A 16,000-nucleotide genomic window follows, 5' to 3' on the forward strand; every position below is an offset into this window, starting at 1 on the left:
TATATACATATGTACATAGCTGTATCCTTATGTGTCTGCATAGCTGTGTGCGTGGTTGTATATGTGCATGCTTATGTTCATTATACACGCATGCACAATTGTGTGAATGGCTCCACATGTGCATGTGTGGCTGTGTGTGCATGCATGTGGTAGGGTGGGGCAGAGCTCCCAGGAAGCTGGCTTCGTGTTTGCTGATGAATAATAAGAGGTGGGATGGAGAAAGATGGATAGACTTGATGACCACAGGGACCAGCACAGGGCACTCGGGGGCAGATGTCACAATGGTCATTACCTGAAAAGAAACTCACAGCTCAGGGAACAGACAAACTATAAGGAGCTACCTGGCACTGGCTCGCCAAAGAAGCCTGAAAGGCCCCTCTGCTGGCCCTGAGAATCTAGAAAAGCCCTTCCTTTGTCTATAAGCAAGAGTCACTCATCAGTGTCAGTGAAGCTGGATGGCATGGGAGGGAGTGGCTAAGTAGATAGACGTCCAGCTATGGAACTTAAGGACGGGCTTTGTAGATATTTTTCTTAGGGCCCAACCCCCAGCTATTGACTTTTCAGCTCCCGAGGCCCAACCACCCTCCTACGTGCCGGGGCCTTACTTGGGTGGCTTCTCCACAGTACGGTAGGTGCTGAAGGCCTGTAGCTGCTGTTGGACGCCACTCAACGAGTTGGCAAACTTGCGGCTGTTCAGGACATTGATGGTTTGCTCAATCCAGGTGAGCAGGTCTGAGGCTAGCCCACTGTACTTTTCGATCATCTTCTCTGTCTCGATGGCATGGTCGATGACCTAGGGAGTTCGCCTTGTTACTCACTCTCATCAGAAGGGATATGCCGCAATGCCGCAATGCCACCACCAATGAGACCCACCATCGGTGTGAACTACACTGGGGCTCCTGCATCTCTCAGGCTCTGTTGTGTTCTATGTTGGGTTTGTTCCCCCAAGATCTCATCTCCTGCACTGACTGTGTTGAGGTTCAATGGTTGCAACCCCCTCCTTTAAGCCTACAGAACGGTGGTTCTCAACCTGTGGGTCGCAACCCCCCTTGGAATCACATATCAGATTATCACATTATGATTCCTAACAGTAGCAAAATTACAGTTATGAAGTAGTCACAAAATAACTTTATGGTTGGGGGGTCAGCACAACATGAGGGACTGTATTGAAGGGTCACAGCACTAGGAAGGTTGAGAACCACTGCTGTAGAAAATCAATAAGCTTGTTGAGCCAGGATACCAGCCTCTCGAGGTTGGTGTCTTCCTCAATCACTTTCCACCCTAGGTTTTAAGATAGGATCTCTTCACTGAACCTGAAGCATGCTGTTTTAGCTACAACTGTTTATTAGGAATCAAAGACATCCAGGCAGCCTTTGTGACACACGAGGCACATGGAGGTGGATAGGAACCAGTCTATCTTGAAGAGCTGAAGAACCATCAGGGGAGCGGGACCAGGCATGTCACTCTGCACTGAGGGCTGTGCTCCTGGTACACGGTGGGAGCCTGCAAGGTCTGACGCTACAATCAGCAGAACTAATTAAGAGCCTGTGGTGCTTCCTGGGGGACGTCTGGGAGACACGAGTCTCCAGGTAGATTACAGACTCAGACATGGGGCTGTCGCCCAGCAGGACAGACATGGCATTCTTTGGAGTCAGGCTGAGGGTTTCCAAGGGGACTTTAGAGGAACTGGGGAGCAGGTGTTCTACACACCAAACTACAGCTAGGGGCCCAAACACGAAGCTTTTAGGATGGACAGGGAGCTCACACTCAAGACTCATGGCCAGCAAACAAACAGTCTGATACCTTGCCGACTCGCTTGCCCTCCACCGCCAGCACCTTCATCTTGGAGAAGTAGTGATAAAAGGCCACCACATAGGTGATGATGGATTTCTCGTCTGGGTTTTCCGTGAAGACATCTGTAAGAGGAAGACGGTACATTCTGAGTTCCAAAACTAGAGCCCAGGAAAGCCATGTTTCTAGCATTCAGCCTCACTTTCTCCATCATGAAGTTCAATCATAGGCATCAGACGACAGCCAACAGGGCACGGAATGGAAGAGTAACTAGGTACAGAGTCAGAGGTACGAGCATCAGTTCAAGGACAGCTTCAGCTACACAGTGAGTTCCAGAAGAAGCAAAAAACTGAGCAGAGGCCTTTTATCTCAGACAGTGATGAGACCCACATTAGAACCATGAACTACGAAAGAGAATGAAGGAGGATCCAAGACCTCAAGGGCCCTCCCTATAAGCCAGGTGCCTGCTGAAAACCTATTTGTCACTAAGGAGCAGAGCAGAGCCCTGACTTGGTCTCAATATCCCCATGCCTGTAGCTTCCCAGGCACCTGGACCAGCCCTAGGAGGGAGTAAAATGGGTGGGACTCACCTTCGGGGTCAAGGAGTGGGATGATGCCCAGCTGGCGTTCAGCCACATCAAACGCGTGCTCCAAGTTATGCCGGGCATTGGAATCCTTTAGCTTGTCAAAGTCAATGAGGTCAGGCCTGGGGACAAGGGCTGAACTGTTAAGATGGCGTGGCCATGGTGGTCTCACACACAGGACAGTAGCAGCATGAAGTAAGGACTCTAGACAAACGTAGGGAGTTGGGAAGGCAGGCAGGAGAAATGAGATACAAGACCAAGAGACAGGGGAACCGTGAGCACCAGTTTGGAAGGACCGGAAGTTGGGGGAAGCAGGAGCACTAGGGAAGGCCAAGGATGAAAGAAGAAGCAGCAGAGGCATCCCCCACCCCTGACCTCTGGTTAAGTGCAGGGTATCAAATCCTCCCTCAGTACCAAGCTCCCCTTACCGGTGTTTATGTATTAGGGCATTGAAGGCCAGGCCATCTTTCCAGCTGGAGGTGAAGTTGGTAACGTTGACATGGGGGTAGCTGCATTCAAGAGAAACATTAAAACTAAGAAACACATCCTTTTGAGGTCTCAAACAAGCATCTGAGTTGAGGGCCCATATGCCAGGAGAGGGTCAGACCTGCCCCATCTTGAGTTGCTTCAACCTAAGAACACATGCTGTAGTGAGTGGCATTACATTTGTATTTTAATAAATAAAGCTTGCCTGAAGATCAGAGAGCAAAACAGCCCTGCTGGTCAGCCTTACAGGCCAGGCAGTGCTAACACACACCTTTAATCCCAGCAGCCACACTAGTTTGCCACAGAAACTGGGTGGTGCATGTCTTTAATCCCAGTGGTGCACACCTTTAATCCCAGCCCTAGAGAGAAGTATAAAATGGAAGGAGACAGCTCACAGACACAGTCTCATTCTGAGATTCCTGGAGGCAGGATCGCCATTTCGGACTGAGGTAGAGGTAAGAGCCAGTGGCTGGTTGTTTTGCTTTTCTGACCTTCAGGTTGAACCCCAATTTCTCTATCTAAGTTTTTATTAATCATGCTTCATACAGCTAAGCCACACAAAGACACCCCCCCCCCCCGTTAACTGTGGCTCATAACTCAACAGGTTCCACAATTTGACCGTGGTGACTCTGGAAAGGAATCTCGAGTTTCAGAAGAATCAGGTCAGGGCAGACTTGAATCAACTGTACCAAAGCTGCTTTAGTTCTGAGGGACTGGTGTCTGGTGCTTCTTGGGGAATGGCAGCCCTGAGGGCAGAAGTTTGTGGGGAGGGTCAAACAACCCTTTCACAGGTGACATATCAGATAGCCTGTATATCAGATATTTACATTACGATTCATAACAGTAGCAAAATTACAGTTATGAAGTGGCAACAAAAATAATTTTATGGTTGGGGTCCCCACAACATGAGGAACCATATTAAAGGGTCTCGGCGTTAGGAAGGTTGAGAACCACCACTGCCCTAGGGGAAGCAAGGGGCTGGCAGGGGACACAGTGATGGCAGGTCGGCAGGGCATACACACCCCGCCGTCTTCATCTGGCACCACAGGAGCAGCGCGTCCTTAGCTGAGCGTGTCTCACGACCTTCTTGAGTTTGGACAACGATGTCCTGAATCTGGGAGTGGCAGAATAAGAAAGAGAAGAGTAACTCTGTATCTGGCTCTATGCCTTCCCGCTTTCCCGGGAAGACTCTTTCCCTTTGCCCCTCCACATCTCTGTAGCACTCATCCCTACAGCCCCCTAAGGTCTTGGGTCCTAGTTGCCGACTTGTTTGCCTCAGTCAACCAGAATGGCACCTGGTATCAGAGGTGACACAGATACCTCTATAGCAGGAGTCTGAGAACAATAAAATGCCCTGACACCTTCCCCGGAGGTACAATGCCTCGCAGGGTGGCACAACAACACGGATGTTGGGTAGAATTACTAACAGGGAGTACTGAGCTCTGGCTAGTAGATCAGTGACACACACTTCTGGGTGTGTCTGTGAGGGTGTGTCCAAACGTGGTTAGCTGTGGGAAGAAGACACACCTTGAATGTGGACAGCATCCCCTCTTAAGGTGGAGGCCAAGGACCAAGGAGAGAGCCTTGAGTTTTAGATGGGAAAACGTTTGTAGTTTAAAAAGTATAAAAGGATGTTTTTTTTTCTGTGCTATTTTTGCAATTTCTGAGCCATATTATTTCAAACAGGAAGAAGTTACACACAAAGGGTGAGGGGACAACATTTGCAACCTAGATACGAGTCAACTATTCCCCCCTTGAAAGACTGCAGCCGGGCAGCTGTCCTGAGCTATAGCACTTTGGAATGTAGCTCCTCCATCCCATGATCACTTCTAGTCTCCCTAGATGTCTGTAAACATGCTCTAGTCAGCATTTTGTAAGATTCTCAGTGCCGGAGCAGAACCTACCTGGAATCGGAGGATGATGGTCCAGATGAGGCCTAAAACCAGGCGGTGGTTGCCATCCACGATATCATGGGAGCCCATATTCTCCAGGTGCACGCGCTGCTCCTTGAGGAACTGCAAGGCTTTGTCCACATTCTCCAGGCAGTGGATGCGCATCTTGCCCTTGGTGGGCCTTGGCTAAGGGACAACAGTGGCCTCGTGGGCATGAAGGGACGTCACAGTCACACCAGAGGTGGCCGCAACCTCTATCAGCTGATGCCACCAGCTCTACCCTTCGTCTTCCTGGCCAAATTCCAGGCTCCACCGTCGCTCCTGACATGCTACAGTTTTTTTATATTTATTCATTTATTTTCACTTTTATGTTTCTGGGTGTTTTGCCTGTATTTATGTCAGCGCACCATATGTGTGCAGTGTCCACAGAGTCCAGAAGAGGGCATTAGATACCCTGGAACTGGAGTTACAGGATGCCATCCGAGTACAAGGAATTGAAACTGGGTCCTCTGAAAGAGTAGCCAGGGCTTAACTGGATGGGCAATCTCTCCAGTACCTCCTTCCTTTATCAAAATTCAGAAGGTTCCTGTCTCAAGCACTCAACCAGGCTTCCTAAAAGCCCTTCTGGGCCTGACCCAGCCTTCTGAGTGGGCGCTAAATGACAATCAAATTCTGGAAGACAGCAGTGAACTGAATACTTGCCATGTACAGGCACAGTTCTAAGAACCACTCTCTGCTGGGCAGTAGTAAGAATGGTTTTTCTGATTGGTGGCTGACAATGTCCCCATCCCCACCAAATCTTCCTCCCCTGAATACCTCAGCCGAAACCCAAGGGGATTATTATTAACGCTAGTGTGTGGGTATCGATGCATGTGTGTGCAGATATGTGTGCAGATATGTAGGTGTGTGTGGAGGCCAGGGGACAACGCTGGCTGTCATTCCTCAGTCACTGCTCACCATTATGTTTTGATTCTTTGAGACAGTCTCTTACTGATCTGAAACTTGCCAAGGAGGCTGGATTGGCTGCACAGGGGAGTCCCAGGGATTGCCCTGTATCTACCTTCCTGGTGCTGGGATTATAAAAGCCCAACATACCACCATGCCCAGCTATGTGCATTCTAGGGTCAGACTCAGGTCCTCAAGCACTCTACCAGCTTGGCCTACTGCTCCTAACTGTCTTTTGAAGGGGTCCTGGGGCAACTCTTTCCTGTGGAATTTCAGTGTGGGCTAAAGAGGTAAGAACTGCAGCCTGGAATTGAAAAGGTAGAAGAACCCGGTGGCTTTTCGCTCAGACCCCGAGGATCTCACAACCTCATACTATACCTGGAGGAAGTGGAGGTGAGGAAGACCCTACCTAACAGCCCAAGGTCACAAAGGAAGTGGCAGAGCAAAGTAAACACCGTCACCTACCACAGTGCTGGGCAGGGACCACCAAGAGGCCCCCTAACAGGCTCCACTTGGACCTGTGGCAAAGTACACAGCAAACTTTCTCCCATTCTTTCCCCTTGGTTCCAAGAGGAACGTAATCTCTCCAGCAGCATCCCAGCTCCAGATTGCCCAGAGACCCCAGTGAGAACGGCAAAGCTCTGCACAGCTTCTGGAATGAGCTTGAAGGGGTGGGAGTGGTCAGAAGGGGGCAGGGCAATCTGGGAAGAAGTCAGAGAACCCAGTCAGCCATGGACCCTTGACATTGTAAGTCTGGAGCCTCGGAGAGGAACAGTGAGAAACCCTGGCAGCCGATGGCACCCTCTGCGCTTCAGCAAATGCCTTTCCTGAAGAGGGGCCGTAGGCATCAGCCACAGGGAGGCTGGGAGGGGCCTTACCAGCATCTCTCCAGAGAGCACCTCCAACAGCTTGATGAGCATGCGCCCGTCCCGCAGGTCCTTGTAGAGATCGCTGATGCGGCAGGACACTCGAGCCAGGTGGGAGTTGACCCATTTCGTAAAGGTCTTCTTTTGAACAACTTCCCGCTCATCTGGTGAGGAGAAGAACCTTGGGTGAGCTGCCCGGGGTCGGGAGGGCTGGTGTACCACAGAGCTGAAGAGCTTTACTGTAATTCTAGGGTCATCCTTGCCTGGCAGAGGAGGCTGTTGCATTCATTCCACCTCATTCCTGGGAGTATTTGCCAACCTTGGCAGCTTGGGATCTTCAGAACCAAGGCAGTGGAGCAACCACCACCAACACCACCTCCACCACCTATGCACTATAACAAGACATCCTGATTCAGCCTCCTGTTTCCTGATGTCTGCCATTGAATTTAGATTTTAATACCAGCTTTATCCATCTCTCAATCCATCCATCATCCCACTTTCCCTACCTCCTGATGTGGGATTTCTCCGTGTGCTGTGATTACCATTAATGAATAAAGAAACCGCTTTGGACCTTTAGCTGGGGGGGGGGGACTAAGCTGAATGCTGGGAGGAAGAAGGGTGGAGTCAGAGAGAAGCCATGGAGCTGCCAGAGGCAGATGCCAATTGGAATCTTGTGGTAAGCCACAGCCACAAGGTGATACACAGATTACTAGAAATGGGTTAAATTAATATGTAAGAGTTAGCCAATAAGAAGCTATAGCTAATGGGTCAAGCAGTGATTTAATTAATACAGTTTTGTGTGATTATTTCGGGGCTGAGCAGCCGGGAACAAACAAGTGGCCTCCTTTCCACCCATCCATCCATTCCTTCTGCCCTGGAATGCTCTCAGCATTTTTCCACATGCCCTGCACTTAATTCCTATTTGTCCTTTAAAGTCAGGGCAAATGGCCTTCTCAGGAGGGCTTTTCTTGACTCCCTCTGTGGGTGCCTATGATTACTGAATTCTTGTGAGGGATTAGTTGAATATATATATATATATATATATTATATGCCTTTCCTACAAGACTGTGGCTCACGGGACCCATAGTAGTCTATCTCATTTGCCTGAGATTCTCAGACCCTGAAGCTTGCTACCCAGTGTAGGCACTCTAGCTGTATTGCGGGGGACTAGCGAGGCGTTCATTCGGTTCCGTTATGTGGCAGGCGTGTGCTGGGTCTAACGGCATACCGTGTGCGCTCAAGCAGTCAGCTCCTGCTAGGCAGAAAATGACAAGAAGAGTGGAGACGTGCAGACCACTGATCCACAGGAGATTAGAGAGGACGAAGGCTTGGGCTGGAAGCCGTTGGTGCATATATTACTATCTCACCCCCCAATGGCAGGCAAGGGATGCTGACTTTAGCCCTGGGATGGTGACAAGGCACCTCCACGATGAATGAGCAGCCCAAGCCCCTAGCCCATGTTAAATTAGTTCAGATGGGCACCACCCGGCACCTCTGTGCAGTAAACACTGCTGAGGCATCCGGGCTAGGGCCTGAGAGAAGAGACTGGACAGCACAAACAGAAGGGAGCGGCAGGGGAGGGGGAATGACGAAAACAGCAGGAGAGACGACAGTGTGGTTTTGTGAACAGCACCTGTGGAGCTCACCTGGGAGCATGTCTGGGTCTGGGGTCCTGCAGGATGCCTGGGTAGAGTGCGTGTGAGTGTGGGTCACAGCCAGGGCAGACACGGGTATCCCATCCAGGAGGGGGTGCCAACACTGGAGAGGAGGGCTGGATGTGCGCTCAACTGAGTCCAAACCGAGGAAGGGTTGGCTTTTTAGATGATTGAATGTCAAACTTGATGTAACACAAGAGGAACTGAGCTGGTGCTGTCCCCAGGGTACGATGCTGGCAGCCCCCCGAGGCTGATGCCATCAGACTCCTTCCTGCTTCGTGGCTGTTTCAGTGGTAAGAACTCAGCCTCTTATTCGCCTGTTCACCCATTCAGCAAATGCTTACTCTACCACCGTAAGGTGTTCAGCACTGAGTGGATGTCGTAGGGAACGCAAGGGCGAGCCAGAGGGTTCCTAGCCTGAGTGGACAGACTCTGTGAGCAAGGCGATGGGTGTGCAAGCCACATCTAAACACTTCTAAGGCAGCCACTTAAAGAAGATCTCCAGGAAGAGGAGGGGAACTGTGCTGATCTTAAATAAATGGCAAACTTAAGTGGCATTCACTCATTCTGGGCCTCTGGGCCAAGAAAATCCCCAACGTACCCTTCCGTCAACAGCAAATTAAAATGTTTTCTTGGTTTTACGGGCTGCTTTAGCAAAAAATGTAAGTAAAGTTTTGATGATATGCAGGACGGAATGCAAAGGTATTTACTCTGGGTATACTGGGCTTTAGAGGAGCCAGCTGAAGTCCCCATCCCCGCCCCAAGGCCTTCCCTAGACTTGTTCCTTAAGTCAGAGGTGAAAACTTTGACCCAGGGACTAGCATTTGGGCCACTCTAGAGGTGAGTGTCCTCAAAAACTGACACCTTCTTTTTGTTTCCTAAGTTTCCTGCTCAAAAATCCAAAGGTTTTGCAAGGTGGTCTTTAATCCTAGTACTTGGGAGGCAGAAGCAGGCAGAGCTCTATGAGTTCAAGGCCAGCCTGGTCAACAGCTAGTTCTGGGACAGCCAAGGATACATGGAGAATCCCTGTCTACAAAAACTAACAAACAAAGACAAAAAAAAAAAACTTTAGATTTCACTACATGGCGCTCACCCCTATTTATCTGTGCCTGAGAAAGAATAAGGACATGCTTCTAGCCGGGGCCACAGAATCTAACTCCAGGCTGCTAGGCTGGCGTAGACACTGGTAGAGAAGTCTCCTAAAGCACCCTGGGCCCTCCTCAGTTTTCAATACACGATGATGCTGGAGCTGCAGGCTTGGATCACAGCAGATGGCCTCTCGGCTGCCTTCATTTAAGGGGGGAGATTACCCAGAATCCCTAGCACTGTGAAACACTTTGCTGTGTTGAGACCTGGGAAAGATTCTGAGAGGCTAACGATGATCACAAGCAGAGGAAGGGCCCAGGGGTGGGGGTAGTTTCCATTAGCTGCTCGTTCAGCTGCAACACACTGGCATGCTCAGCACATTCCTTCTTTAAGACCTAGATGTTCCTCGGGAGTCCTCTGAGTGCAGGGGAGGCCAGTGGGCCTGAGCCAGCTGCTGGTTGGACCATGGTCACATGAGCAGGAAGAGGGGACTGTGCATGAGGCCTGCTGCTCACAAGAGACCCAGCAATCTTAACATCGAGCCTGAAGAAGAAAGCTTCAGTAAGGCCCTGCAGGAGCTAGTGCTTGTTTGTAGAGCCCGGGCCTTGCCCACACAGTGATGGGGGAGGGACATGGATATTGTTGTAGTTTGGATGTAATTGGCTCCCATAAGCTCAGAGGGAGTGGTACCATTAGGAGGTGTGGCTTTGTTGGAGTAGACCTGGTCTTGTTGGAGAAAGTGTGTCACTGCAGGGGTGGGCTTTGAGGTCTCATATCCGCTCAAGCCAGGCCGTGTCTCAGTCTCAGTTCAGTTCCCGTTGCCTGACAAGATATAGAACTCTCAGCTACCCCTCTCCAGCACCACGTCTCACTATGATGACAACAGACTGAATTTCTGAACTGTAGACCACTGTTTTCCTTTATAACAGTTGCCATAGTTGCTGCCAGGCAGTGGTGGCACTCGCCTTTAATCCTAGCGCTCAGGAAGGCAGAGGCAGGCAGATCTCCGTGAGTTCGAGGTCAGCCTGGCCTACAGATTGAATTCCAGGACAGCCAGGGCTACAGAGAAACCCTATCTCGAAAAAGCAAAAGAGTTGCCATGGTCACGGTGTCCCTTCACAGCAACAGAAAAGTAGAAACTCTAACCACGTGCCTCTGTAGCACAAAGCATGGCCTCTCCGTTCTCCTCCGCTCCTCTTTCTCACGCATTCCCCACTTCCTGCAGAAGTTTAGCTTGAAGTCAAAGATACTGAAACCCTCAAAGAGCCACCCACTGACAAGCACGGTTGTGTATGAAAAGTGCCGGCACACAGAAGGTGCCAACCTTCCGCCACCGGCACTATATCCCAGGAACTGTCCCGTGAGGCTGTTGAGACACAAATGGCTCACACTCCCTCGGTAAGGATCTGGTTCAAGAAAATACACAAACTCACATTTCATTTTGTGGCCGAGATGTCTGGAATGAGAGGCTTAGAAACAATGTGCATTTTTTCAAGACCAAGATGGCTGATGATGGTGACCAACCTGACCACACCTGCAGTCAGCTGGAGCCCATGCAGCTGGGTCTGTCTGGGAGGGACTTTGGGGGGCGGTATTATAAGCCAGTTTCTCTGTGTAACAGCTCTAGCTGTACTGGAATTCGCTCTGTAGACCAGGCTGGCCTCGAACTCAGAGATCCACCTGCCTCTGCCTCCCGTGTGCTGGGATTAAGCTGTGCACCACCACCGCCCAGCTGTGAGGGACTTTCTTGATTGGTTTGTTTGAGGTTAGGTGAGCTACTCTAAATCTGGGCCACACCTACTGGTGGCAGCCAACATAGAAGGACGTGGAAGAAGGGAGCTTTTGCCTTTTTCCTGCTTACTCTCACTTTCCCTAGCCAGGTAATCTATTCTGTTGTGAGGCTTTACTGTGTTGGTCTTAGGAACTACTTCGGGATTTCAGGGTAGACAGATGCTCTCGCGGAATCCTCCAAGACTCCAGCACCAGATTGGGACTGCTGACCTTCAGGCCATGGGCTGAACAACTACTGAATTGTTGGCCTTCTGTTGGGAGACAGTCATTGCTGGACTACCCAAACAGACTACAATCTATGAGCCACTCTAATAAATGGCTTGAAAGTGCTCCCACATGTGTGCGTGCATGCACACACACACACACACACACAATTACACAATTCTATCAGGTCTGTTCCTTTAGAGCAGTGGTTCTCAACCTATGGGTCATGACGGGGTCAAACAGGTCTTTCACAGGGGTCTCCCAAGACCATCTGCATATCAGGTATTTATATTATGATTCATAACAGTAGCAAAATTACCATTATGAAGTAGCAACGAAGATAATTGTATAGTTGGGGGTCACCACTACATGAGGAACTGTATTAGGGGGTTGTAGCATCAGGAAGGTTAAGAACCACAGCGTCACAGAATTAGAGAACCCTGACCAATACAAACATGCATGCTGCACAAAGTAGTACTGGATTAGCTACCAGATGAATAGCACCTATAATAGATGCTCACGTAGCCAATGTGGAGAGAGGCCATGTTGACAGCTGGAGTTGTCAAAAAGATCTTCATGAAGAAAAGCACTTTGGAAGGGCAGGAGGGAGATGGACTGAGCCCAACCAGACAGGTGTGGGAGGTTGTCCATAAGTCACCCACTAGATACAGTTAGGAAAACGTGTGTAGAAAACAGGCTTTAAGATGGGCATGGAAATCTCTGGAACGAGAGGCTTAGACATACGGACTAAGGGCTGGAGAGATGGCTCAACAGTTAGGAGCACTGGCTGCTCTTCCAGAGGACCTGGTTTCAATTCCCAGCACCTACATGACAGCTCACAACTGTCTATACCTTCAATTCTAGTGAATATGGCTTCTTGACACTGACATGCATGCAGGCAGAACAGCAATACACATAAAAATAAACAAAATCTCTAAAAAGAGAGACAGACACACAAACAGACTAAAAGGTCCTGGGTTCAGTTCCCAGCTACCGAGAAGGTAGGAGTGGGGGCTGGGGCACGAATGGGAAGGGGTATTTTAACACTTAACATTTAATTCCAGAGACAAAGGAACCAGGGAAGGTGTGACGGGGTCATCCCAAAATATTAATATGCAAGGCCCCTAGTGATAATAAAGAGACAAAATGATTCATGCTACATCTTAAAGTAGGTATTTAAAAAATCTACATAGAGACAACCTTAAAAGATCCAGAGGCCTACAAAAGAAATTTTGAGCGAATGGATCACGCGGTCTTCAAGTACAACCTTATGATTAAACTGTACCATATTATCATATGAAAGATGGACACAGCGATGAGGAAGAAACGGTCCTGGCGACACACAGACAGCTCACAAAAGCACATTTCAAATACGGAAGAAAAAGAACTTGTCGGTAAAAGTTTTTTTGCAAAAGTAGATGGCCACTCAAAAAAAAAATAAATAAATCTGTACTTCATATTCCAGCAAGATTTCTTGAATCAAACTTACTTGAATTTTTTAATTCAATTTTTGACCCAAATATAGTTGAAGAAAAGATTGAAACGCACAAAATGAAACAATGAAAATACAATCATCAGTGACGGCAGGATAGCTGTTTAAAATAAGACTAATGGACGCTGGGCAGTGGTGGCTCACCCTTTTAATCCCGGCACTCGGGAGGCAGAGGGTTCGAGGCCAGCCTGGTCTACAAGAGCTGGTTCCAGGACAGCCAGGAACACAGAGAAACCCTGTGCCTAATGGAGAGTCAGTATGACACCAAATGCAAAAGCCAGAAAATGAAAGATTGAAAACTCAAATGCATTAAAAAGGTTGTGTGTGTGTGTGTGTGTGTGTGTGTGTGTGTGTGTAGAACATTATGAACAAGGGAAACTAATGAGGAGAAATGCTACCGAGTGTATAACAGAGATTAATTTGCTTAATATGTGAAAAATTACTGCTCTAGCTTGGACCAGGAATGGTCCCCAAATGTCCATGTAATAGAGGCTTGATAGGTCTACAACTTGCTGCTCCTGAAGGCAGTGGAAACTTTAAGATGTGGGGCCCAGCAGGAAGTCTTCAGGGACTAGGGCATGCGGTGGATTAAATGAGGATGGCCCCCATATTTGAATTCTTGGTCCCTCGTTGGTGACTATTTGGAAAGACTAAGGGGAGGTGGCCTTGTTGGAGGAGGTGTATTGCATGGACTAGGCTTTGAAGTTTCAAAAGCCCACGGCATTCCCAGTTAGCTGTCTCTGTCTCCTACCTGAGGATGAGGATGCAAGCACTCAGCTACTGCCCCAGCATCATGCCTCCCTGTTATCATGCTCCCCACCATGATGATCAAGGACTCTAGGCCTTCCCAATAAACCCTTTCTTCTATAAGTTGCCTTGGTTCAGTGTCTTATCAAAGCAGCAGAAACACAACAATCTCAAAATGGGGGTTACAGGACAGTTAGGTTGACAGCCTAACGCACTGGCCAAAATTAGCTAGAAAGACAAGCGGGATAAGAGACAGTGAGAGACTGGGATCGACGGTGAGAGGCCTGTGATTGGCCTGTGAGAGATAAGAGAGGCCCGTGATTGGCTCGTTGAGCATGCGCTGGGCCAGACCTGAAAACAACGGTAGGCAGTCCCCAGCTCAGGCTTTCTCTCCCAGGCTGAGGCAGCCCCAGTGTGTCACGCTTTCACTCCCATGAACTTGGGACAAGCCTCAGTGACACAGAAGCCGGCCCCTTATACAGCTAAGATTAGAAGCAGACCCTCGGGGACACATCAGAAATGGTGTTGGTGGCGTGAACTCTATTCTTGTTTAACTCTTAGGGGAGGAATCTCCCTTTCCACCAACTCCCTCCCAGTAGACTGGTACCGTGAACCTGAAGGCAGTCCGGCTCTTATGGACTAACAGCCTAGCTAGCGTTGACAGCAAAGGAGCTTTAGGGTGTGACTACAAACCTGAGAGCACAGAACATAAGAATAAAGCACTTAGAAATGATTCGAGTTGAACACATAAAGTTGGCTAATGAGCTTGGAGTAGATTAATGTAAAGGACTAGAAAGCCATTAAAGCAGTGGTTCTCAACCTCTGGGTCGCAACCTTTTGGGTGGGTCAGACGGCCCTTTCACAGGGGTGCACATCAAATATTTATAGTACAACCCATAACAGCAGCAAAAGTACAGCTATGAAGCAGCAATGAAAATGATTTTATGGTTGGGGCTCACCACAACGTGAGGACCTGAATCAAGGGGTCACAGAGTTAGGAAGGTTGAGAACCACTGCACAAAAGGGATAATCTGCATATTTGCTAATGAGAATTGATATAATGCATTTAGTGAGGAAGATTTAGAACTGTAGGTAACATTCTAATACATAGTCATATATCTATAGGCATGGAAATAGCTTACAAGACATTAACAAAGTCTTTAGTTTTTTATTTTCTATATTTTCTATGCTAAAATATATTCTGGTTAATAAAGTGCTCAAAAGATACAAAAGCAATTGTCCTGGAGTTCTCTGTCACTGCAAAAGAAACCACTTTATCGTAAATCACCTTACATCAAAACATTTTTATCTTTGAAGGCTAGCTTTGATCTGAGGGCTGAAGATGATGCCGCCTTTAGAATGCTGGGAAGAAAGGGGATTCTGCTCTAAAGTTCCTTGAGTGGGAAGGGTATGCATGTGTGCGTGTGTGTGCATGTGCGCATGCATGTGTGAATGTGCGTGTGCATGCGTGCGTGCACATGCGTATGATGGCTATACTTGGTTGCAACTTGACTACATCTGCAATTAACTAAAACCCCAATGGATGGGCACACCTGTGAGGGATTTTTTCCTTAATTAAATCATTTGAAGTGGGAAGATTCTCAAAGAACCACTTCTAATTAAAAAAAACCAGTTCTTTAAGGTAGAAGATCCACCTTTAATCTGGGCCACATATATGTTGGCAGAACATATAAAGACATGGGAGAAGGAAGCTTTTTCTTGTCCATTCCTTCACTGGCATTAGAGCCTACTTCTTCGGGAATGTGCTGTATAGTGAAGACCAGCCAAGGCATGGAGCCTCCAGGGCTGAACAACTACTGGATTCTTTTTTTTTTAATCATTTAACATGCATCATAGCTTTATTAAAAAATAATCATATGTAGCATTTATCTATTAATAAAATTTCTGAAGAAATCCATAATAATTAGTCTAATAAGAGGATTTTAATGTATGTTTCTTAGAGGTATTTACCATGTATGTGTGTGGGTGTACATCCATGCATGCAACACATGAGTATGTGCGAAGCTATGAGAGTGGTCAGAGGACACCCTCGGGCACTGCTCCCGGCCTTCTCCTTTGAAGTGGGGTCTCTTGATGTTCAAAGCTGCATATGTTAACTTAACTGGCCCGTGAGCTGGTACATAGTATGTTCATAGCAACTACTGGTGCTTATTAGCATACAGAAGCCCTGCTCACCTCCAGTCTCGCTTAGCCTTGCGAGTACCTGCTACAGAGTACCTGCTAGCTGGCTTCTGCAGCCCATGGGTTTTCCTTCCCCCAGCATCTCATTCCTATATAACCCTGTCATTTGGGCATGAGTCCTCTTTGCTCCTCTCTCTCTCTCTCTTTCTGACAGGATTTCTCTGTGTAACAGCCCTAGCTATCCTGGACCTCACTTTGAAGACTAGCTAACCTCCAATCCACTGAGATCCACCTGCCTCTGCCTCCCAAGTGTTGGTCA

At 48.4% G+C, this 16,000-nt stretch overlaps 1 protein-coding gene across 1 annotated transcript in view; it reads right to left on the minus strand.

Moving 5' to 3' along the window:
- The window catches only part of Sptb (spectrin beta, erythrocytic), a 124,897-nt gene that overhangs the window by 44,952 nt on the left and 63,945 nt on the right, over positions 1–16,000 (minus strand). The window contains exons 3-9 of the mRNA XM_050153536.1: positions 6,577–6,728; positions 4,766–4,939; positions 3,884–3,975; positions 2,804–2,884; positions 2,382–2,497; positions 1,804–1,916; positions 606–793 (exon numbers count right to left, since the gene is read on the minus strand). Of these exons, the coding sequence (XP_050009493.1) occupies positions 606–793; positions 1,804–1,916; positions 2,382–2,497; positions 2,804–2,884; positions 3,884–3,975; positions 4,766–4,939; positions 6,577–6,728 (916 nt within the window). The remainder of the gene's footprint in view (positions 1–605; positions 794–1,803; positions 1,917–2,381; positions 2,498–2,803; positions 2,885–3,883; positions 3,976–4,765; positions 4,940–6,576; positions 6,729–16,000) is intronic.

The sequence above is a fragment of the Alexandromys fortis genome, unplaced genomic scaffold, assembly GCF_014885135.2.
Source record: "Alexandromys fortis isolate MF-2015 unplaced genomic scaffold, M_Fortis_MF-2015_v1.1 scaffold_82, whole genome shotgun sequence".
NCBI classification, from domain to species: Eukaryota; Metazoa; Chordata; class Mammalia; order Rodentia; family Cricetidae; genus Alexandromys; species Alexandromys fortis.